A 25,236-nucleotide genomic window follows, 5' to 3' on the forward strand; every position below is an offset into this window, starting at 1 on the left:
TATAAGTGTTCTTGATGAAAATAATGTTTAGCTTGTAGCTGTTAATACAAATGTTTAGAAGTGAGCAAAGTAGAAATCTTGAATTTACTGCAGTTAACAGATTTGAGAATTAACAAAGTAAAACACTTTCTGTTTATAACCTTAATACGACAAATCTAGTCTTTTACAGAGTCATCATGCAGACTGATTGTGCTTTGAGCATGGTGACACAGGCATTAAGATTGTTTTATCGATTATTTAAATGCTATATCGGGTAAAGTTGTGCAAATTGTTAAACGTGTGATTCAAATTTTATATAGAAAATAAATTTTGTTATTCATGTGTGCACCTTTCAAGTTTTCTACTGTGCTGATTTTGCCGAATGTTTGTAATATATAGGGATGTTTAAAGAACCAAATATAAATATTTATCTCTGTTGTGCCCTTTCAAAGAATGTATGTTCCTATGAGAATTGGTATGGTGCCGAAAGGCAAGTATCTTTGCATTTAAAAAAATAGGGACTGTAAATTCACACTTTTCAACGAGTTTCATATTTATCCAACAATCCTTAGCTACATTTGCTTAATTACGCATATTTCATATTTTGCAATTTGCTCAGTTAGAAAGTTACTGAAAAAAATCTGCAGTGCCGGAAGTAGAAAAACCTATTGAAAAAGGAACTCTGGAGACCCTCAAATTGCGGCTAGGGATCATGGCAGAGAGGTTGGGGAGCCAACAAGAGTGAAGTCTTAAGGATATAGGCAGTGCAGTCAATCTACAATCTGCTGGTACATACAAATGATTTTTTCTAGATCTGCCATTAAGGAAATTTTCAACAAGGATAACTGCATGAGTAAATAAATTCTAGCTTACATTAGGGGTCACACTGACCCAGATTTACAAAACCTTGGGTAATAAGGTACCTGTCATAGAGATCATTGTTTTTCGAGTCTTAAGTTGAGGTGGATATTGTATTTTCTGCGGTGATATATGTGAAATCTACTGATCACAAGTTTGAAGCAAATCAAAGCAACTGTGCAACCTGCAGATCAGGTGTTCCTGTTCTAGAAAGGTTTCACAGTGGGTTGGTGTGTTTGTTGGCAAGATCCTTGCGTAACCCAATGGAAGCAATTGAAGATTGAGGTACAGGAATCCTGCAAGTTGTGCAGCCAATACAAGATTTTGCATGCAAGATGAATACTTATAATTTAAAATTCAGCCTTTTATTCTTCTAAGGTCAGTGTAATGTGTTCCAATACGTTCAATAGTATTCAACATCTATTATTAAGTGGAAAACAAAAACCTGCTTTGTATAGTGTTCTTTGTGATGGTCAACATTAGTGTAATTACGGTGAGAAAAACAAAAACGTCATGCTGATGAGTGGAATACTTGAATTAATATCAGTCACTGGTAACTACTCTGGTTTACTTTCCTGCCCATTGTTCTTTTGCTCGCTCAGCTGCTCTCGACAGAGGACAACTGTATGCAAATCTGCCTTGTTCCTGCTTCAGTGGGATGAGTCCAGCCCAGCTAATCTGCCTGGCCATTTGGTCTCTGAATGTCAACACAAGCACCATCAGGCTGGTTTCACCTGGGTTGGGCATCATCAATGAGCTGAAGCCTGAGTACCCTGGCACAGTGAGATACCAGACCCATGTATTGGCGTTTCCTTAGTATGTGAGAAAAGAAAAAAATGGTAGGTGGAATGGCTAGGCTGATCTCAGCGACTGCTAATTATTCTGGCAGCATTCCTCTTTTTCCCGTTGTGCGTCTCGGGACACTGATTCCATACCCTAAGTAAGTGCTGTATCTTAGATAAACACAGGTATTTCTACATGGGTCCCCACATTCATTTTTACTACAATGCTGTTGACATTATAACCATTAATGTGAAACTGTGCACCTCAGTGCATTTCCTGTTGATTGTGTAGCACTCTGTCGCCTATTTAGCTTGCTTGTGATGTATAAATACTCTTACTAAATAATTAAATACATAAATAAATGCATATAAATACAGAGAATGTAATCTGAGCAGGAAGGTTATTTTCTCAGCTCTCTTAAACACAGGAAAAACCTTTTTACCTGTGCATTGTTCTAGCATGATTTGAAAAAAGTTATTGACTTCTTCTTTGGATGTCCTTTGAAATGCTTTTAAATGAGTAGAAAGTAAACAGCTTTTAGTTTGCAGGACCATCTTGAGAAGTTACATTGCAGAGTATGGACACAATGTGTGGGCTTCTCCAGCTGGCTCCCTCTGTACAGCAATAGCTGGTTACTGCCATAACATTTGAAGAGAGGAATTACTAAAGCATCTGTAGAAGAGTATGGTCACTAGTAAAAAAAAAAAAAAAAAGTGAGTCCAGGTCCACCTGTCACTCTGAAAACAGCAGGGGTCTTTTGTCAATTCTATAAGCAGTTCCATGCTCTGGCTTCTGTAGTTTATCACATCTGCCCTTTCCGCAATCAGAGACCCCCCCTTGGGTGCAAGTCAGGTATATGTGACTTTGGGTCTTCAGTTCCACACCGAAGAGCAGACACCATTCGCTGTGTCTCTTATCCATCAATAGTTTCTCCTTTTAGTGCCCACTGAGGATCATATTCTTTTTTCCAGGGATAGATTGGAAACGCAAATAAGCTCTGGCAAAAATACTCAAACCTGGCGCACACTGCAGGAGGCCTCAACTGAAATGTAACAATGGGTCATGACAGTTCATCCTGCCTTGAAAGCAGCTCCCTAGGGTTTCAGCACACAGGGGAAATGCCAGCGTGTCACAATGGCCACTCTGGCCTTGGCACTGATCACTCTTTCTCTCTCTGGAGAAACGTCCTCTCCTCTTCACTGCGTCTTAGATATCCAACCATTCCTGTCAGAATGTGATTACTCGTGTGCTTCGCAAGACTGATTCTTTCAGAGATTTGCTAATTAACACTCTATCCGAGCCGTTGATAAGGGGAACATCAACCTAAAAATAGTTCCTTTCTTTTTAGTAATAGACATGAGTCAAAGTATGTTTTTTTTAATTTAGATTATTTTTATATTAATAAGGTTACCTGTGCCTGCTTCGATGGTGATTTATTTTCTTTCTCTCTTTTGAAACATGAAGGCCCATGAAGTGTGTAGGTGGCGTAACTTCGTACCAGGCTGCGATTAAGTGCTAGGTTTGGTGGTAATTTATTTGTGTTTTCTTCGTAAATACCAATAATAGAACACATGGCATAGAGAGAGAGTGTGTGTGTGTGTATGATTCTTGAGATAAGAAATATTTAAATCAAGCAGAGGGTGGCCATGTTTAAGTAGCCAGATGTTTTGTCTTTTCTAATTGTACTATATTCTTGCAATAACAAATAATTGATCATCGCACCTACTGCTTCCCAATGTTTCTTCAATGCGCAGTCGCTGAATGTACATTATCACAGAAAGGGCGTCACATACCAGCAAGTACCTACAGAGCTATCTATGGCCAGTGCGAGGCATTTGTGCGTGGGCAAAGCTTAATTAAACCGGCCTCTGATGTTCTCATTGAACTTGATCATATGTTATTCAAGTAAAAGTCACGTATGTTTTCTTGGCGAAGACTGGATGCTGGTGGATGTTGTAGTTGTATTTTCAACAGTTCTGATTTAAGGGCCGTGTTCTGCAGTAACTCCATTCGCGGAGCATGGCACGCTGGCGCGTGGCTTCCGCTGCAAGCAGCGCCTTGCGTAGCATGCTGCATTAGAAGGGCCGCCAGAATGGAAGATTTATCAGGGGAGTAGGCTATGAAGAGACTGCAAACTGCTCATCCAGATTGCGCCACTAATTGGTCCTCGTTGCAATAAATAAGCAATAGGGCCCAGTGCAACGTATTCAGGTGAAAGAGAGCTCCATGGCCAGAGATAAAATCAAGGAGGTTTCACTGCAAGTTTGATATGGTGTGAGAGGCAAACGCCTTTATAAATTTCTGTAGTAATTTTCAACATAAATGTTCGGTATATGTGGGCAGGTGGGAACTGAGATGCACACCCATGTTTCATGAATTTGTGCTGGGCACAGGCCGTGTACTTTGTGTCACTGAGTTAGACCATCCGGGGTGGACTCCACAGCACGGAAACACAGAGAGAAGGAATCACGGCTCCTTGGTGTGAACTCTCCTGTAAACCTCATCTTCCATCTTCCGGGATTAGCAATTTAGTACATGCTCAGTAAACATCACCGTTTCACGAAAAGCGGTGCGCCTGCGTTTAAACTTAGATTGTTTTGATGATCGGGCTCCTGAAATCTGCTTGAAGAGATTAAGTGAGGCTCTCCACCTCAATCGATTATTTTTTAGAGCAACGCTAACCCTGGGGCCATAGAGTGTCGCCAGTTTACACTCAAGTGTGCATAAATATGGTACACTGGCGGAAACCTACATCAGGAGCACCGCGATTATAAAAGAAAACATTGGGAAATCACACTTGTGTCACTTGTCCTACTGGCTTTGAGAATGCTTGTACAATTGCTTTGTTGCCCTTTTGGCTTTGCCAATGCTTGTACAATTTCAGAACAAACATTGCCAAAGTGAGGGGTGACTAGCAACACCAAGGAGCCCAGGGCACGCCATCGAGTAATAAAAGTTAACTTGATGGAACAAATACTCAAAGGACAGGACAACCGCAAGAATAGGGAGGAAAGCCATTGAAACAAGAGTAGGGAAATGACAGACAGGCAAGCCATCCAATAATGAGCAAAGGCAGACAGAAACGTTACTTGGGACCAATTGCCCAGAATTAGGTGTGTAGGATGAGAGGATGCTTAGTGACTGGAATTAACACACCCAGATGATATTTTACACACCTGCATCTGACTAGAATTTTTTAGTTTACTTAGAAAGGGGAATAACATGCTCATACAGTTTTACGGGCTCAAATTCACAGTCAGACCTGTATTCCAGGTAGAATAATGTGTTCTTTTTCATTCCCATTTTCCGTCCTGCTTTTGTCATGTGAGGAGGGCATCTGTGGCCAGGGTAAGCTTCTGGCCACCAGGTGAAGCGTTCCATACTCCCCTTTGCGATAAGAGGGGTGGAGCAACAACTGGGATGCACTTGTGTCGGCAGCCCTTGCCTGGTACTGCAAAATATTTTACCAGTTGTGTTTTCATACACTGTAAATTTGGGCCTGATGTATCAGCACGCGGTAACCGTGGGTGTGGAAACACTGGGTCAGTTGTAATGAGCCAGAGTGGTACAGTCCGGCCAATTTGTTATCAGGCCCTAAGTAGTATATGCAAAATTATTGGTAAAAAGGTTTCTTTAACATCATTTAAAAATGTCCTTTTATCAGCACTGAAGACAGAAGAACAAAAACACAGTGACATTTCTGTTCAGGTCTCCCACCCAATCCTTCTTGGTGTCCTGCACGCCACAAAAGGGTGGGTGCAGCCACAGGCCTGGAGTTCAATGTGCAGGTGCTGAAAGCATGAGCTCTGTCAAATTCTTGGTGTCTGCACAGTGACGCTACTGACATGTAATTAGAAGGGTGCAAAGGACCCGCTGTCCAAACAACCCATAGGGTTTGGCCCATGTATGACAGCGTGCCTTCATGTCAGGCTCCTGAAGTATCTCTGGTACCCTTGCATGTTCCCAAAAGACACTGGGGTAACAATGGCTGCATGAGTGCCACATGCCTTGTGGTGGACATCTGTCAAAATGATGACCTGCAAACATTGCAGAATCCGGCAGCCAGAAAGGAACTGTACCTCCAAAATAAGAACATTTGGAATTAATCTTGGGATCAGTCTTTTGTCTTCCAATGGATTTATTTAGCCAAGGTGCTGTGCAACAAAGAAGTAGCTTACACACGCTGATACAAAGGGGTGCTATTTTGGTCATTGCAAGGCTCTTTCAAGATTGCCTACCAAAAGTAGGGTCCTTGGGAACTAAATTAGTGAATCTAGATGAAGGGTTTCTGGCTTGTAAGAATTATATGTACATACAAACAGTAGATAGTTCCTCAACATCTGAATGTATCTTTTAAAGCAAAGCATTGATAGATAAAGGTAGGATATTCAATTAAATGCCATTTTAACATTTGCTTTTACAACCATGTAAGATATTGGGTTACTAGTTGAGGGGGTGAATCCCTTCTCAGCAGAAACCACAATTCTTCTCAGGGTGAAGTCACAAGCAAATCCTAAATTAACCTGAGCTCAACCCTCAGGTAGCTTGGCACACTGCAGTCAGGCTTAACTCAGAGGCTGTGTGTAAAGTATCTGTGCAACACTTCAAACAGTAACAAAGTGAAAACACACCTCAAAGGAAGCCCACAGCAGATTTAGAAAACAGGAGTTATTTTTAATAAATGAAACAAGACCAAAATTATAAAAATCCAATCAGTAGAACCGGAGATATTCAATTTTAAGGTTTTAGTGAAAATAGTGGCAAAAGGTGTAAAGGGCTAATTGAGGATAACTGGTCGTACTGGACAGGGACAAACTCACAAATTCAGTATGACCACGATGGAGCATGGGCTGGCTACAGGGACTTAGTTAGGCCTGCTCAAAAGAATACCTTAAATCCTGTTTGCGAAGTGTTGCAAGGATTTGTGTTGAAGGGGCGTCACGTAGCTGAAGCAATGGGTCGTTTCCAAGATGCAGTGTGGCTGAGGTCCGAGGTTCTGCTGCTTTGTCGAAGATCCCATCAATGAGGGCTTGTGATGCGAAATTCACAGTCAAGGATGTGTCATGCAGTCGGAATAATGCGTCGGTGCCAAAGAGCTGCGAGGCTGGGTTACCGAGTCTGGCACTGTCATTGAGGCTGCCATTGATGAGAGATCCGAGGATACCTTGCACATCAGCAGTTCTGATGCAGTGATGGGCTGCAATGTGATGCAGATCTTTGCGGTGGTTCCGACTGACGCAACAGAGAAGATGTGTTGGTTCTGCTGGATCCACAGAGGCTGGCAGAGCACCTTAGGCCCACTTCTAAAGGCCCAGGACTGGAGTGGCACCACTTGGCAAGGTAGACTCACGGATGGCAGAGTCCAGGTGCAGGAGCAAGGTTGTTGGACCCTTCTGTCTCTAGTCAGGAGTCCAGCCAACTAGTCCTTGTAGTCACTCCGGGGTTCTGGGCTCCAGTGATGCAGGTCCAGTCCTTCTCACTACTAGAGAAGGAGTGGCAGCAGGTCAGCACTGCAGAGCAGGAGTCAAGCAGAGTAGCAGTCCAGCACAGTGTCAGTCCTTTCAGCACAGCAGTCCTTCTTGTCTGAGGGCTAGTACTTATACGCATTTGTACCTTTGAAGTGGGAGTGCCTGGGAAGTGGGGGAGACTTCAAAGTGAGGCCTTTGAGGTACACAGAGTTTCTGCCCTGACCTGCCCAGGCTCTAGAGACACTGCAGGGCGTGTGATGCACCCCTTTGTGTGGGGACAGGACACAGCTTATTCAGATGTTAGTGTGAGCTCCTTCCTCCCATCCTGCCCAGGATGACCAATCAAGGCTGCAAATGGCCCATCAGTCACACCTAAATTCCCTTTGTGCTTGGTTGTCTAGGTGGAATGCACAAAGCCTACCTGTCACCTACCTGAGACGTGTATTCCGAGACAGGCAGAAGACACTCAGGGGGTCATTATGAGTTTGGCGGACGGAAAAGGCCATCCGCCAAACTCCCACGGTCAGGTTGCCACCAGTGCGGCCACCTTCCTGCGTGCCCAATTACGAATTCCCCTTGAGTCAGCGGGCAGAAACAATGTTTCCGCCCGCTGGCCCAGCAAGGAATGGCCTACAACATTGATGCCGGCTCATAACTGAGCTGGCAGCAATGTTGCAGTGCTTAGGGTGCACCAGCACCCATCGCGCTGTTTACTGTGAACAGCGCGACGGGGCTGGCCATAGGGGCAAGTAGATGGGCAGTGCAGGGGACCCCCTGGGGCTCCCTCCACCCCATCTCCACCAGCCTTTACATAGCGGTTCCACCGCCATGTAAAAGCTAGCATAGAGGGGGGGTCATAGTCCTCAGGACGGCGCTGCTTTCAGTGCTGCCCTGGAGGATTAGGACCACCAGCACTGCCAGTCCCTCCTGTGGAGGTAAACGGGCAGTGCTGGTGGTCCGGATATGGCGCAACCTCCAAGGTTGTAATGTGCCGGTCAGAATGCCCCCAAAGCAGTCGGACCAATGCTCCGGCGGCGGTCAGACCGCCACCATGATCTTAGTAGTCTAAAGACACCCCAGGGTTATAATGAGGCCCTTAATGGTTAATGTAAGAAAATGCCAACTTTCAAAAAGTTCCATTTTCAGAACTACAAGTCCGACTTCACCATAAGTTGTGATTTTAAATTGTGATTCCAAAGACACCAAACTTTGGGGTCCCATCTCTTACCAATTGGAAATTACACTTATGAAATGTAATAAGATAATCCCAATGTTATTCTTTGGGAGAGATACACCTTGCAGTATTGAAAAACGAACTTAAGAGTTATTCACTACTAGGACACGTAAAACTTTATAGGACATGTTTTACATTTTAAATACATTACGCCCTGTCCGTAGGCTGTCCAGGGCTTACCTTAGGGATAACTTATATGTATTATAAAAGAAGGTTTGGGCCTGGCAAGAGGTTTATCTTGCCAGGTCAACATGGCAGTTTAGAACTGCACACACAGGCAGAAGGGCAGCACAGCAAGACAGTAGTCCAACAGGGCAGCAGTCCAGCAGATTCACAGTCCTTCAGCAGCACAGCAGTCCTTCTTCCTGGCAAAGTATACACAGGTCCTGAAGTGCACTAAAAGGTGGGTGTCTGAGGTCCAGCATTTATACCCAGTTGTGCATTTGAAGTGGTGGTTTCCTTTTGAAGTCCCCAGGCATCCTATCTTCCCTGTCCTGGCTTCAGACTAACTACAGCGGGTATGCAGCCCATTGTGTGGAGGTAAGTCTCAACCTATTCAAGTGTAAGTGGGGCTGTGCACAGCTCCTCCCTCGCATCTTTTCCGAGATAGCCCAACCAGGCACACCTAAGCTCCCTCTTGTGTGTGGCAGTCTAAGAGTAATACGCAAATCTCAACTGTAGCTACACTCAGGCATGTGACCCATGTACAGGCTACAGGCACAACACTAAAGGGCTAAGACAGAAAAATGCCAACTTTTCAAAAGTGACATTTTCAAAATTGTAATTTAAAATCCAACTTCTTCATAAGTTAGGATTTTACATAAAAGTTCCAATGACACCATGCATGAACTGATCACCCGGTCCTATTTGGAAATTACAGATTATTAAATGTAATAAAGTAATCCAGATGTTATTCTATGGGAGAGCTAGGCCTTGCAGTAGTTGAAAACAGATTTAAGGGTTTTTCACTACCAAGACATGTAAAACCTTTTAATTACGCTGCACCTGGCCTCTGAGTTGTCCAGGGCCTACCCCAAGGATAACATATGTATAAAAAGGAAAGTTTGGGTCTGTCAAAAGGTTTATTTTGCCAGGTCGAAATGGCAGTTAAAAACTGCACCCACAGGCTGATATGGCAGGCCTGAGATATGTTTAAATGGCTACGTAAGTGGATGGCACATTCAGTCCTGCTGGGTACCCATTAGTAGCATTTAATTTACAGGCCCGGGGCACATGTAGTGCCATTTTACTATGGACTTATAAGTAAAATAAATATGCCAGTTGGGGATGGCCAATGTTACCATGTTTTAAGGAGTGAGCACATGCACTTTAGCACTGGTTAGCAGTGGTATAGTGTGCTGAGCCCTAAGGTCAGCAAAAACGAGATCAGCAAAATTGGAGGAGAAAGGCAAAATGTTTACGGGACAACCACCCTAAGGCAGACAAGTTCTAACACAAGTGGAGCGGGGGACCTAAGGAGAGAGTGAAGTTGACACTGGGTTCACTACTGAGAGCACATTTCTTTTAGTCTCTCTCATTCCCTCATTTTGGTGCCCCATTGTAATTGTGAGAGCCTGAGACTGGACTGTGGTGTAGTCTCGCACTGTTACTCCTTCTGTGATGGCAACAAGCGTGTGAGGGCTTTGTGACCCTCCATCCCAGCAATACTCTGAAACTGGCACCTGGAAACAATCCAAAGAGGCATTTTCCTCTTTCTATGCCTGATGTAGAATGCATCAGCACAGAAAGAGGAAATAACAACGAGAAAAAACATTTTTCTCCATGTTACATCATTCTCTGGGAGGTGTACCGATTTGATGCAATCTCAGGTTTACAAACCTTTGTAAATCTAAAATTGTGTCAAATCTATGAACGGGTTCATGGGAACACCCTTGCTCCACCCATAGAAGGTGTACCAGTTCAAAATAAAACTTAACCCACCGCACGTCGCTGCATTGCATTATATTTCTTTACACATCCACACAATTTGATGCAAATTGCTCTTTGCGTTCCTCTGTAAATCTTACTGAAGTCTTTGCACTATCCTTGAGTCTCCTTAATAAATCCAGGCCAGATTATGTCCATAGCATTCCTCATTTCATTCTAGGTTTTTGTTTTAGGTAAAATCATGGTCTTCAGAGACATAACACAATTAGCGTTTTGTGGTGTTATTGTGAAAGAAACGGCTCTAAATGAGCACATGCATGGAATAAATAATGTTTGATAGCTCAGTCAATAGGAATATGTTTCAAATATCACTTATTCCCACATTCTTCACGATCATAGGCAATTGATATTTAATGGAAGAGCACAAGGATGTTGTATTTATTGTTAATGCAATCAGAAAGGTAAAAGAGAAAGATAAAATACAGATATCACGATACATTCTTGAAAATAAAAGACAAAGTTACATACAACGGCAGCTTTACAGAAGGCTGTATTCAAATAAGGCGAGGTTGCCCCACAGTGGAGAACACACGCTAACATTTCATGTTCTATGTATTTTGTAGGTCCTGCAGGAGAATGGTTTGAAGAACTGACTGAAAAAGCCCAGAATGTGGCGGTCAACATAATGAGCCCAACAACTGCTTCTGTAACTTGGACGTCATCACAAGAAAACAACAATGACACCATCATCTCTGTTGTCTCACTGACATGTCAAAAGCAAAAGGAGAGTCAACGACTTGAGAAGCATTACTGTACCGAGGTAACATTTGCGATTTCCCACTAATGAATAGGTTTAGGCCTTTCTGGTTCTCCAGTGTTTCATCTTAGAGAGCACTACTTTTAAACTGTTGTGCTGTGTATCACGCTTAAGTTCCTTCTAATCATTTCAATTATAAGAACACAGACAATTTTCTACTTAACATACATTCTAATTATTGTTCACGGATTATTTGGTAGGTGTCTCCTGAATGGGGTATGTGGGCATATGATGATTCAAGAATCCAAGGAAGGACTGAAGAGACAATCTAGACTGTTTACAGGTTGACTTATTTCTAACGGCATGAAACAAACCTTATATTTCATACTGTATATATAGAACAGAAGACAATACAGCGTTAACATAGCTGTTTTGATAAAGAGCTGATGAAGCAAGACAAAAACTACCAAAGAAATCTCCACCACCGCCTTAGCAGAAATACAAAGTAGCTACAGGATGATTGTTGCACTTTCCAGAGACCTCAAAGAATAAGCAATTTTTCTTTGTTTGATTTTTGCTTCATTTTTAGTGGCCAAAGTAGCCATGTGGTGCACTCTGGCAATTTAAGCAGTAAAATATATCTAAGATCTCCACTGCAGCAGCACAGTATACCGTGGTGCAGTTTTGGTACATTTCCACCTCAGAGGCTGGATTACTCATGCATATTCGCAAGTTCTCAGGTTAATTACCCTCATATGATGCACATGGCTTTCCAATGAGGATACTATAAATAACATCTTAAAACATTTCAAAGTTGTGGCAAACTTCAGACATTGCCTTGTGAGCTCTATCCTCTCAGCCCCCTGGACAATTGTTTTGGTGACACTTCCCAAACAGGAAGCATCGGCCTGCCTTCACATCACAGAACAGAAAATATCCCCTCTAGAAAACAGGCCATGCCCGACATACCTTCACATGACCCTTGGGATCAATACACACACCTCCAGGAATCAACTTTCTGGTCATCCAGGACCTTTGCAAGTCACCAGCATGCAGCTGCTTCAAGCAGGGTCCTTCCTGAGTACCATCTGCAACTTACTGCACTGCACTGCACTGCGTGAAAGGGATAGAGCGGAAATTCACCATGTCTACAAAGATCTCCCATTTCTGCTCTCTTATAGGGCGAGAAGAGCACAAAAGCAGGCACCCTTGAGCCATGGTGCAAGGGTGCCTGTGTTATGGGTATATTTATTTTTGTGTGCAAAGGCAAAACTTCCAGCAAAAAAACAAACCTCAGAGGCATATCTCTCTTTCTGTGTGTACTACAGAATGAAACACACATGGAAGGAGGAAGTAACAAGGAGGCTATATTTATCCCCTCTTAACGCCTTGCTCAGGTAGGTGCACCATTTTGGCACAAAGCAGGTTTACTGCCTTTAGTAAGCCTGGGTGTGGGTCAAAGTATAAGGATGGATGCGTGGGACTAACAATCCTTTATCCATGTAACGCCTATCCAATGAAGTGTACCGCACACAGCACAATGTACTGCACTGCAGAACTTATTTTTTTACAAATCCATGTTAGGCGACGCAAATCAGCCCTTGCATGGCCTTGTAAATCTTGACTAACATTTTGTGCTGTGGCTGCACCAAATAAAAAGGCACAACTACAATAGAAAATGTTAGTAAATCTGGGAACAATTTAGGAAATTTGATTCTCAAATTATAGAAATAATCCTGGGAAAGGAGATTCATGTCATGGGTTGGAATTATCCTTCCATATTTCCCCTGGCAGGCAGAACATCATCATGCAGAAGAAGGGAAGCATATTCTTCTTCTGTAATTGCACTGGGGCCTGAAAGTTTGCCTTAGTCCTCTACTGCCTCTGTGTGAATGGACAAACCTACCATTAGCCACATTCATACTAGCCACATGAGTGTATCATGACTGCATTTAGAGTAGATAAGAGGTATAAGGGGTACATATTTTGTTAAAAGTTGGCCTGTGGGAAATGTCTACTGCCAAACAGGGTACTGTTTGAAGAGCAGCTCTGGAAAAAAGTTGAATTTCTCTCCATGCACTTGGATCTACCATTGGGCTGCGTCTGCCAGAACTCACATTGCAGAACACACGGTTGACCCTTTCTTCACCTCCAGCGACAGAATCAGGTACATCCACACTACACCACTCACTTGGTCTGACCACCATAGCGAAAACTTCACCATCACCAGACCCACATACACTGGCACAGTGCCCCCTAAATCCATGCGAAGAAACTAGAAAAAAGTATCAGAAGACCAGTGAAACAAAACTCTCTGCTCCCACCTCTCAGATTCTACACACGACCATGAACAAGCAGCAAATAGCTCTCCCACTGGATCACAGAATGCGCCAGCGCCATAGCCCTGCCAAGACAGACAAGGTCTAAGAACAAAGCAAAAGAGCACACTGGCTCACCAAGGAACTGCACTCCTTCGAATGCAACTGCTGAGAACATGAAAAAAAAACAGAAGGGCACAGCGCCTTCAGGACCGCCCTCAACCAGTAGCACCACCTCCCGAAAGAAACCAAGAAAAACGCACTAGCAGACCGCATCAAAGCCATCACAAACCACAGCAAAGTACTCTTCACCATTGTGAAGGAGTTCACCAATCCTGCAGCCACCAAGAATGACATCACTCCCTCCCAGGAACTGTGCGACTACCTCACAGATTTCTTCCATGACAAGAACTCGGCTATCTACAAAAACTTTGAATGCTAACCTTCTGCCGCAGACAGCATCAACCAGTTCACATGCACAAACACAAACCCTCAACACCTTCTCACCCACTGGAAGCTCCTCACCACACAGGACACAATCTCCATCATGATCTGCATTTACTCAAGAGCACCCACGGACACTTGCCCTCACCACATCTTCAACCTCGAAAGCGAGGACATTTGGCAATCAGCTCCGGAAGGTCCTGAATACCTCCATCACCAAGGCCTCCCTCCTGGAGGTCTGGAAACACGCTGAAGTGAGGCCCCTCTGGAAAACAAAGCTGCCAACCCAGCTGAATTGAAGAACTACAGGCCCATCACTCAGCAACTCACCCAACACCTACAAAGAAAACAACCTCCTGGTGCCCCCCAATCTGGATTTTGAGCTAACCACAGCACAGAGACAGGCCTGATTGCAGCCACAGATGACATCAGAGCCTTCTTGGACTGTGAGGAAACCCAGACCCTCCTGAACAAGTCGGTCGCGTTTGACACCATCTCCCACCAAATCCTGATCAATAGACTCAACCATATTAGGATTCAAGTAACCGCCTTCTAATGGATTGCCTCGTACTCCGCCGACAGAACCCAAAGGATCAGTCTCCCACACATCACCTCAGAGCTCAAGAAGATCATCTGTGGAGTCCCCCAAGGATCGTCCCTCAGCCCGACTCTCTTCAAAACATACATGACCCCCCCCTGGCCATAACAATCAGATCACATGGACTCAACATCATCTCCTATGCTGATGACACACAGCTCATCCTCTTACTGCCCAAAGATCCCTCCATCACAAAAGCTAACTTCCACAGATGCATGATGAACGTAGCTGACTGGATGAAGGACAACTGTCTCATACTCAACACCAAAAAAAAAGAAGTCCTCATCTTTGGGAACAAGACCTCACCATGGACTGACACATGGTGGATTGTAGAGCTCAGGACACCCCAACTCCAATAGACCACATCCACAACCTCAGCATCATCCTGGATAGCAAACTATCCATGAAGAAACAAGTTGAAGAAGTCTCATGTACCTGCCTCCACGCCCTTTGCATACTCCGCAAGATCTTCAGGTGGCTCCAAGCAGACATCAGAAGGACCGTCAAGCAGGCACTCATCAGCAGCAGACTGGACTATGGAAACACGCTCTATGTAGGAATCACAGTGCGCCTCCTGAAGAGATTCCAGTAATATAGAACTCAGCTGCCAGACTCATACTCAACCTCCTCAGAAGGACCCACATCACACCCCATCTTAAAAAACTACACTGGCTCCTGATTCATAAGAGATGCCATTTCAAGATGCTGACCAGCATACATCAACAAACGCCTGACCTTCCACCAACCAAACAGACACCTCACATCAGCTTCCCTCTCCCTCGCAGACACCCCACGGATCCATCAAGCCAACAGCAGAGGGCACTCCTTCTCCCACCTGGCATCCAAGACTTGGAACAACCTACACCTGCACCTCAGGATCACACCATCACTCCAGCGATTCAGAAGACAACTAAAGACCTGTATTTTCAAATCATTATCCCTCCACGAAGCAGCATACAGCTCCAGCACCTCAAGACCCTCACAAGTGATTTGCTGTGCTCTATAAATGTTTGATTGATTATATTGCTTGAGAGGCCAGCCTGTAAGATATTCTCCTTTCCCCGAATCACATACGTGTTAGGCATGCATCCCCAATTAGTACCCCTCTCGGCCCTCCGTCGGATAGATAAAATGGTTAAGGAATTCATATGGGGCTCAGCGAGGCCTCATCTAGCAATTCGGAAGCTTATTACCCATAGATCAGCAGCAAAACATGGCTTTCCATCTGTGGAACATTACTATTTAGACCTACATTTGGCACACATGACATACATGCACCCTCAAGTCCAGGACACGCCTTTGTGGGTTATGATTGTGAGCGACTACAGGAGACATCATTGTGGTCACTGTATCTTCCTGGGCCGCTGCTGCCGACTCCCCCTCTTCCAGTGCCGAAAGTCATGTATGCTGCCTTGATGCAGGCCCACAAGCTCTTTTTGGTGGGCAGACATCTACATGACAAAGCGCCCATGTGGAACAATGCAGGCATTAGCATGAGAGGGACCGTGCTTGACTGGGGCGCGTGGTGCAGAGTTGGGATTCTAAATCTTACACACTTGATCTCTGGTGAACTCAAGTCCTTTGAGATGCTACAGGATTAATTTGGCTTGTCGCATACTCAACATGCACAGCCCTTTTTGCATTTGTCGCCCCAAGTGGGAAGGGTATGCCCAGACGTGGGTCCCGTGCTCACTATGCCACCAGATTCAAGCTAGCCTGGCTGAAGAGGGGTGATACCCCGAAACTGGTCCCAGGATGCTTGTTTCTGGTCCAGGGAGGTCTTGGCCTGGCAGTTCGGACTGGACTGTTCCCAATGGGAACAGGGTCAAGACTGATTTGCATATGGCTGGGTCCAAACTGGAACGGCATGGTGAGCAAAAAAACTGATGGATTAAACCCAGATCTGAGACTGGGGGTGAATGTTTGATTTGTTCTACATTCCATCCATCAGTTATTCTTAATGCATTTGTTGCCCCAAGTGGGAAGGGTATGCCCAGACGTCGGTCCCGTGCTCACTATGCCACCAGATTCAAGCTAGCCTGGCTGAAGAGGGGTGATACCCCAAAACCGGTCCCAGGATGCTTGTTTCTGGTCCAGGGTGGACTTGGGCTGGCAGTTCGGACTGGACTGTTCCCATGGGGCACAGGGTCAAGACTGATTTGCATATGGCTGGGTCCAAACTGGAACGGCATGGTGAGCAAAAAACAAGCAAAAAAAAACAAAAAACTGATGGATTAAACCCAGATCTGTGAATGGGGTGAATGTTTGATTTGGTCTACATTCCGTCCATCAACTGTTCTTTTTGCATACTCAACATTGGCATTATATAAAATTATGTCAATGATGTAATTGTCTGCTGATTACATTGTTTCACCCCCTACCGGACTGTTCCCTGTTCACCAGTGCTCTCTAATCTCAACACTTGGGGTCAGTTTAAAGGCATGATGTCTGGATTATATAACCGCTGTCATCTATACTCGTAGCCACAATTGGCTAGCCTGAGGACAACCTGGTAGATTCATCTGCAGGTGAAATATGATGAGGAAAAGGAAAAATGGGCAGACCTACATGACTGCAACTCAAACTTTTTAAGATCCTTTAGGCCTGGCACTGGACCCCGACGTGGCTCCAGGCTGCATGATTGCTCCCTCATTCTGCCCTTTGGAGATGTGATTAGGCAACCTGTGACATTACCCATATTTTGTTGGACTGTCCCACCAAGCTGAATTGTTGACCTTTTACCCCCAAATTTCGCTGTGCACATCTAAATGGTGAGACAAGGCAATTTTAGAGGATCTTTTTATGCACATGTTAAGCCTTTCAGGCCAGCATTCAGCAGGGGCTCAGCTAGCATACCGATCAAAGTCTCAGGGAAATCTGCCACCTTATTTCACCTGCAAGAATTATAAAAAGCAGCTATCAAGAGAAGAGGAATAACTGATGTTTTAGCCCAGTAAAAGACCCTATGATACAGTATATAGTGAGATATTAATTAAACATCAGAGTAAATAGTCTTGAACTTGAACAGATCCGTGGAAGAGGGTTTAGTACAGAAAGATCACTTGAATGTTAAGAATAAAGGTCAATGAATGTCATTAAAATAAATGCTTCTGTTGTGCTGACCATCACACATCCCATCAATTGCACCTCACAGAAACAACTTTTGAGATACAATTACATTTCTAATAGCAAATACTTCTCATGAAATAAGATACATGAATGTCTTAACAGCAAGGTTAGAAAAGGCTTCAATGCTCAAGAAGAGCTTTACATTTGCAGGAATGATAAATATTTCAGAGCGGTCACCAATACCATATTTAATTAACCATGAGCAGTACAGTAGGTCTCTAACCAGATACATCGAAACTATCCACCTCAGCCCGCACCCCCACCACCAATCCAAGAACCTTCTGTCTAGTCAACACAATGTAGAGTGACAAACTGCAGACTTTTCATTGTATGACCCTCCTACAGTGAGAGCATCATAGAGGGACCTAAGAAAAAATACTGATAACCTCTTTACATTTCAAGCTAGAGTGAACTGCAAAAGGCACCAGGGATTGAAATGCTGGGTGGAACCAATAACTGCATTAGTAAACATCATCACATCGTACTAATAAAAAACAGACATGCAACAATACCAGGAGCACACAATGGAGCACATTATTGTACATGTAGAAACAGAGACTAGTTAAGATGAGAATCTTGGAACCAGATGACTTAAATCTCGCCAGCAGGTTGGGACAACAAAACTAAAATCCTCAATATGAAAAAAGAAAAACATCTAGTCGTCCCTTAGGCTAGGAAATGTGGGGGCATCCACATCTAGAGAACAGGCATACATGTGTATGTCACTCCAGAGAGTCAAATAAAGCAGCATTGGATACCTTCCAATGGAAACAGAAAATCACATCAATATGGTTATAGGAAGATGCTACAATTCATGGAAGTGAAGTTATTTTGGTCATTAAATATCACAGAACAGAGGGCCAAATGAATTTACCTCAATGTGTGGAAATCCACCCAACATCATGATTTTATACTCCTGCAGTAAAGATGGGGCTGCATATTTTGCAATGTATGAGAATTTCACTCCTCAATAGTCTCAGTATTAGAAAATATACATAGGAAATTATAAGAAGATAAAAACATTTGTTGCAAAACAGTGAAATACTTTAGGGTACCAAAGCCTGTAACTGTCTCACCAGCTGTTCAGGTGGTAGAGAGAGATCCATCTCTTAAGGAGCCTCACAGTGAGGGTTTTTAAATGTATATGCTGAAGACTGGAGCTCTAAGAGTTTTTAACAGTTGTTGGTGAAAATAGCAATGTTAGCATTAACATGAGAAAGAAACACAATACAAAGTTATGATTATCAATGTGAAACAGGGAACTGGTTAAGAGACGCCAATAGCGCAACAAGGAGAGTGGAAAGTGCACCACTCCTGTGGTCTGTAGTAATGTATTTTTAGAGTGCATGTTTGCAGGAGGCTTCTTAGTACTGAGGAGAGGCAGTTACTTAGCTGAGTTTGAAACACTTGCATATAGTGGGGAAAAAGAAGGTGTTTAGCAATTTTCTGTATTTAGTGAATGCAGATTCAGCTTCAAGGGCCAATGGCATTCCTGTCTATGTTGCAACTGCATGAAAATCTCTATCTCAATAGGTTACAGTTTGAGACTTTGAACCAGTTAACAAGAAATGCTGGCCAGGGCAAAGGGATCCACAGGATGCGTGCATCGTGAATTGTGTTACCATGAAGTCTGGAATCTTATAACTTGCTCTACACGTGATCACAATTGCTTTAAAGAGGACTCTTTAATGACATGAGTGTAATTGTTTCAAGACAGGAGTAATATGTGCATGATTAGGCAGGCTGCTAATCAAATGTGTGGCAGCATTTTGCACCAGTTGTAGCTGATGCAGAGAATTTTCTGGGGCTACAATGTAGATGGAGTTGTTTTAGGCCAATCTAGATTGAACTAAGGCATTAATGGCCGGAACAGCCTGACAGCTGTTAATAAAATGAAGGATGTATCTCACAGTTTTTAGTTTCAGAAAGCACATAGTGGACATCAGTATTCGATCCAAAGGGGAGGTGAAGAATTTAGTCAAGAGATGGTGTTGGTACTATTACTGTCAAAATAATTGATGGATTAAACCCAAATCTGTAATGGGGGGGGAGAGTTTGATTGGTTCTGCATTACGTCCATCATTTGTGTTTGTTTGCTTTTGTCTTCCTAAGAGCGCCGGGTATGCCTAGATGTGGGTCCCGGGGTCACTATGCCATTGGATTCAAGCTAGCCTGGCTGATGAAGGGTGATACCCTGAAACTGGTCCCAGGATGCTTGTTTCCGGTTCAGGGAGGAACTGGCCTGGCAGTTTTGGCTGGATTGCTCCCATGGGTAACAGGGTCAAGACTGATTTGCATATGGCTAGGTCCAAACTGGGGTGGCATGGTGAGCAAAAGAATTGATGGATTAAACCCAGATCTGTGACTGGGGGTGAATGTTTTATTGGTTCTGCATTCCATCCATCATTTGTGTTTGTTAGATTTAAACTGAAAGCCAGAGTGATGTGAGGGCAGCATAAAAGTGACTCATGTAGTGCACAAAGTCCGTTGCTGTTGTGCCATCTGGGTAGAAGACCTGTAGGCTATTGGCCGGAACTTCTTGCCTGAATAATCTAGAGATCATCAGGCTCTTATTATGCTTTGCTCTATCAATCTTTAGGGCAACATCATTTTTACTCACCCATCAAAATTGACTTCATATCTCAAAAAGCACTTGGAGCATCTCTCAAAGAAAACCCCAAACTGGCAAGACCCTGCTTAGTGATATGCCATAATTTTGCCTGACTCCAGTACAGCCACATCTCATGAGTATCTGATTTAATGTTATTTTGACAAAAAAACTGGAATGTTGCGCTTCAGAGCTCAACTCTCTTGTTGATGTAGCAGATGATACCTCAAATTATCTGACCAGTAGAGAAGTTTTGCAATCTTCTAAATATTAGGTTTTTGCTAAAGCAGTGAGTGACCTCCTCTTCATGCTCAGTAACACCATTTTAGTAGCACCTTATTTGAATTCAGACTCGGTTCCTGTTGATGCAACATTATTCGAATGACTTCAAATGAGTAGCATGAAGAAGATTGATATATTCAGGATAAATAACGTCAATGGCTCCACTTGCTGGCCCACACCAGCTTCAAAACCAGTTGCATAGTTTACAAAGACATCACAAACAGCACCTCCACTGATTTTATAGAGAAATCGACTATCTCTGGTGGCTCTCAGCACACCCGCAGCCATGACACCATCAAACTGATGACTAAGAAATGTAAATAGGAATACGCAAGGCTGCAAGCCTTTTCCACCTACGCAGCCAGGCTCTGGAACAACATCCCTATATACATCAGGCCTCTCCAGCACTGCTTCACTCTAGGAAAGAGTTGAAGACACACCTCTTTAAAGAACACTACATCAGTAACTTTATACTTCTGCTCCTAGAACCCAGCTACATCTCCTACCACTTGTTGACTGTATGCTTATCTTTGACCCTGTACAGCACTCTTCTTCCTTTGGCTTATCTTCCCGCTATACAAATTCCATATACATACATGTACAGTCCAATGATGGTGAATATGTCTCGACTTTGAGGGTCGGAGGCTCAAATAAGTGGCTCACGACTGTGAAAGCCTTAAATTATGACTCAAACAAAATTAGACATGTAGATTGATTTCTTACATAATTTAGCATTGTTTGCTCCAGCAATAGACAAAAAGTTAGAATGCTGTAACTAATGAGCTAGAAAAGCATGATGATCTTGCTCCTCCAAATGTAGTGGACCCTAATTTAACATGCCATTCTATAGCTACTTCTGACAAACTTAAGCAATTCGTGACATTGCAAGCATCCACTACATATGCCATTTAGATTTCTGGCACTTTAACATGTGTAATGTTATGTTTATCATATTTATAAAGTGCATGTACACCAAAAAGGTTTCATGATGGTGAAGCAAAGAGGGGGAAGAGATTCAAGACTTGGCCATATGCCTGCCTAAAGAGCCAAGTTTTGAGCAGGGTCCTGAAGCTCGCAAAGGAGGTCGTAGCTCTGACATTTGGGGGAAAGGAATTTTAAACATATGGAACCATCAAGGAGAACCTGGTACCACCCACTCTCTTCCTGCTAAATTTGGGGACCTCTCAGAGACGGCGGTGGGCTGATCTAAGGTTGCGTTTTGGGGTTTTATTCCGGATTCCAGGAGACACAAAGGTTGGGAATTAGCCATAGCAAGAATTGCAGATGATAAACCCAGTTTTAAACAATGAACTCTGAGCAACTGGGAGCCAGTGCTGTTTTACAATCAGAGGTTTAATGTAGCAGTGTCTAGGCTGGCACCATACCAACCCAATAGCTTGATTTTGAACCAGCTGAAGTCGCTGACTCAGTCCTTTGTGAGTCCCAGGTAGAGAGAGTTGGCATAATCATTCCAGGACATTACATGTGCAATTATGATCTGAATAATCGCCTCTGGAGCTGAAAGAAGCGAGGAAGAAGTCACTGCTCTAATATGAGGCTTCATAGAAAGGTCATCAATGAGTATCCCAAGGCTTTTAAGAGTGGGAGAAAGGCCCATGTCCAATGGCCAGTAAGAAGGATTCCAGCTATGTATTTTGCTTTTAACCATCACAATTTCAGTTTTGTTAGGTTTCAACTTCAGCTGATGGCATCCAGTCACAGATGTATAGCATGGTGCTTGGAAAGAACTCTAAAGATTCTGTTGTATCATCAGTATTGAAGCGCAAACGCATGTCTTGAGCATAGTTGTATATTTTCAACCCCTTGCTTCTGTGCATACCAGTGGGCAAATGTAAAGGTTAAGTAAATGTGAGGACAACAAAGAACCCTGCGGTACTCCACAATTGAGTCTAACCTTTGATGAACAAAGAAGGGAGAGGTGAACCAACTGAGAACGGGCTTTGAGAAAGGATTGCATCCAATCTAATGCTGGTCCCTGCAGGCCCATGGCTTAAACACATTTGAGTAGGATTGCATGATATGATCCACTGCGTCAAAAGCCATCGATAAGTCCAGGAGGATCAATGCCTGGCCTGATCCTTTATCTGCAGCATCTTTTGTATCATCAAACATGGAAAGAATAACAGTTTCCATGGACTGGGTGGACCAAAAGCCTGCCAAGTGAGAGTCAAGGAAGGAGGAATCTTCTAAAAAGAGGCAAAGATGTTGGGCGATATGTGCCTCTAGTATTTTGGTTAGGTACAGGAGTAAGGAGATAGATTGGAAGTTCTTTAAGACAGATGGATCTTCCTCAATCTTTTGCAACAGTGGGATGACTACCCTGACTTAAAGATAGGTTGGTTAGGGAGATCACTGGGTCAGGAAAATGTTAGAGATGGCCCGGGGGGGCAGTATCTTTAGGAGACCCAGATTTAACCTTGGTCATCAGCTTCATAAAACAGCCTTTGGTGATGGCCGGGAATGCTGCGAGATTAATAGGATTCATATCCTCCAAGGGGGTGGCAGTGATAAAGGACTAGATGGAATGCTGTCTTTTATCATATATATTTTGAAAAAAAAAATTCAGGTCGTCACATAATTTTAGAGTGCGGACAATAGAAGCATTGCTCTATTCAGATTAGAAAATTCTGTGACAGTGTCAAAAATTGTTTTGGTTTTGTTTTCAGAGTTTAAAATTTTATTTAAAAAATACCTGAGCTTGGTCTCCCAAATTAATGTCTGACAGACGTCCTTTTTATCAGGCATATAGGTTTTCTGCCAATTTAGTTTGGACTGGCGTGGTTCGAGTTTAGCTTTCTTTAAGTCATCAGTATACTATTTTGATGCATTATGGTGCTGAATTAGTTTTGTCTTGTATAAGGCAGCAAGCATCTTATTGACTTCTAAGGGCCAGTCTACATTGCAACTTCAAAATCAGTGGGCAGGTGCAGTACTAACGAATCTCAGAAAGTATTAAATTTAATACGATTCCAATTTTTGGAGAGGGTGCCAGAGCAGGTTTGGGGTTTCCTTTATATCAAATTTCATTAAATGGTGATCAGACCAATTACATGGGGAAACTGTGAGATTAGATATGGTTATGTAAGCACAAGGTTCAGCCCATTCAAAGAATCTGTGATGTCTGACGAAATATAGCCACCATTTTCTTCATTTGTTCAGAAGTTAAAATCCCCAAGTAGTAGAATTTTGACATAGTCAATAACTAATCCCGATACAAAATCAGCTAGAAGTAGGGGAACATATGCCCTAGAGGTCTACACATGAGAATACAGATTAGAGAGCCTGTGGGTAAATTTAATTAGGCTCTTCTCCGCTACGGAAATTATATGGGTGTAAGCTTGGTGAAGGAGAGGTGTTTTTTTAATTACAGAGACACCCCTACATCTTTTTTCACTGTAATTCTATTAGAGTTAAGTAGATAACATTTCTCCAGAAGTGCTGCTAAGATGCCAGGCATGAAATCCTCTGTTAACAAGGTTTCCATTAAAAATAATATATCAGGTGAATTGAAATCAAGAAGGGAAAATAACTCAAGTTGATGTCTAACCAAGGAGTGGGTGTTGAGATATACAATGGTTAGATCCCTCACTCGGGCTCGGGTGTTGCCAGGGAGCCATTATCCAGAGTGGTTGTAAGTGTCAGCAGCATTCCTGACTGCAGAGCATCCAGCTGATCAGTTTCTAAAATATCTAATTTGTCGAGTTTTTGTAAAATGAGTGCCTCGGGAGGGTAATTACTAAAAGACAGAGATCTAAGCTCACTTGTAGAGTACACTAAGATTGAGCATAAGGGCTGGCCACTGGCCCCGGACGGATGCAGACAGGCGCAGACGGGCTTGCATTTGGCGCGCCTTTGGTGAGCCAGCTGCACGCGTCCGCCAGCTGTCTCAGGGCTTGGAACTATTCCTGACTCCTCCCACCTGCTGCCAAATGGTTCCCCCACAACCGAAAGAGCACAAAGGATGCTAGTTTAAAAATTGATTAAAAAACCCAATTTATAAAAGATTCCAAGCTGCAGTCTGTACAAATATACTGTAAATGTGCAAAATAGGCAATGAACGGCTTCCAGCTTGGCGGTCATTTATAAATCTGGTGGGTGGTACCTCCACCAGAGTGATGGAGTGATTCACTCCATTGCCCTTGTGAGACAACGAGCCCTCCACCAGGTTATACATCCTGTCTATGTTTTTTAATGAGGAAATCTATATTCAGGAAATGTAGAGTAATGGTACCCAAACCCTTGACTAATCTCTTATTCTCATCTTCTTTAGTTCTCTAATAATCCTTGTGATCAGGGAAACCATCTCTCTAGGGCTAGGATCAATGGCATCCTCACCCCAAATATTATTAAATCAGTTTTCAAAAATGCTGATATAAGTAACATAGATAAAATAAATTATTCCAAGTGTGGCAAAAATGTTTCTATAGACCCTAGAAGTAGTTATATTACCCAGTTGTATCAGAATTCCCTGTGTAAGTTCATAACAGAATTTGGAAAGGTAGAGGATGATGTGTTATATCAACTTCAAAACAATCAGGTATTAGAGATCTTTAAGAGCTGTTTCATCTGATTACGCTCCAGGCCCTAAAAGCCTTCCAACCGACCTGTTCCATTGTGATCACAATTTGGGGTGGGCGTCTTAGGCCTATTATATAATCATTGTCCCAGTACCAAAGTCTGGGCAAGTTTGCTTTTGCAACCTATTTTTAAGGTAGGCACTATCCATAATCCAGCATGTTACTGGCCAATAGCATTAGTGCTAGAGATAACACAGTGATTGGACTTAAGCAGAAACATGTATTAGGTCCGTGTAAGAAATTGGGTTATTGTTTCAGGAAGGTACAAACCTGAGTCAGGCAACAGCTGCAAT

General features: G+C 43.2%; 1 protein-coding gene across 4 annotated transcripts in view; it reads left to right on the forward strand.

The window, feature by feature from the left end:
• The window catches only part of PTPRO (protein tyrosine phosphatase receptor type O), an 814,046-nt gene that overhangs the window by 488,548 nt on the left and 300,262 nt on the right, over positions 1–25,236 (forward strand). For all 4 annotated transcript variants that reach the window (XM_069228459.1, XM_069228458.1, XM_069228461.1 and 1 more), the window contains exon 7: positions 10,833–11,029. In XM_069228459.1, the coding sequence (XP_069084560.1) occupies positions 10,833–11,029 (197 nt within the window). The remainder of the gene's footprint in view (positions 1–10,832; positions 11,030–25,236) is intronic.

This window comes from Pleurodeles waltl, chromosome 4_1, assembly GCF_031143425.1.
Source record: "Pleurodeles waltl isolate 20211129_DDA chromosome 4_1, aPleWal1.hap1.20221129, whole genome shotgun sequence".
Taxonomy (NCBI): domain Eukaryota; kingdom Metazoa; phylum Chordata; class Amphibia; order Caudata; family Salamandridae; genus Pleurodeles; species Pleurodeles waltl.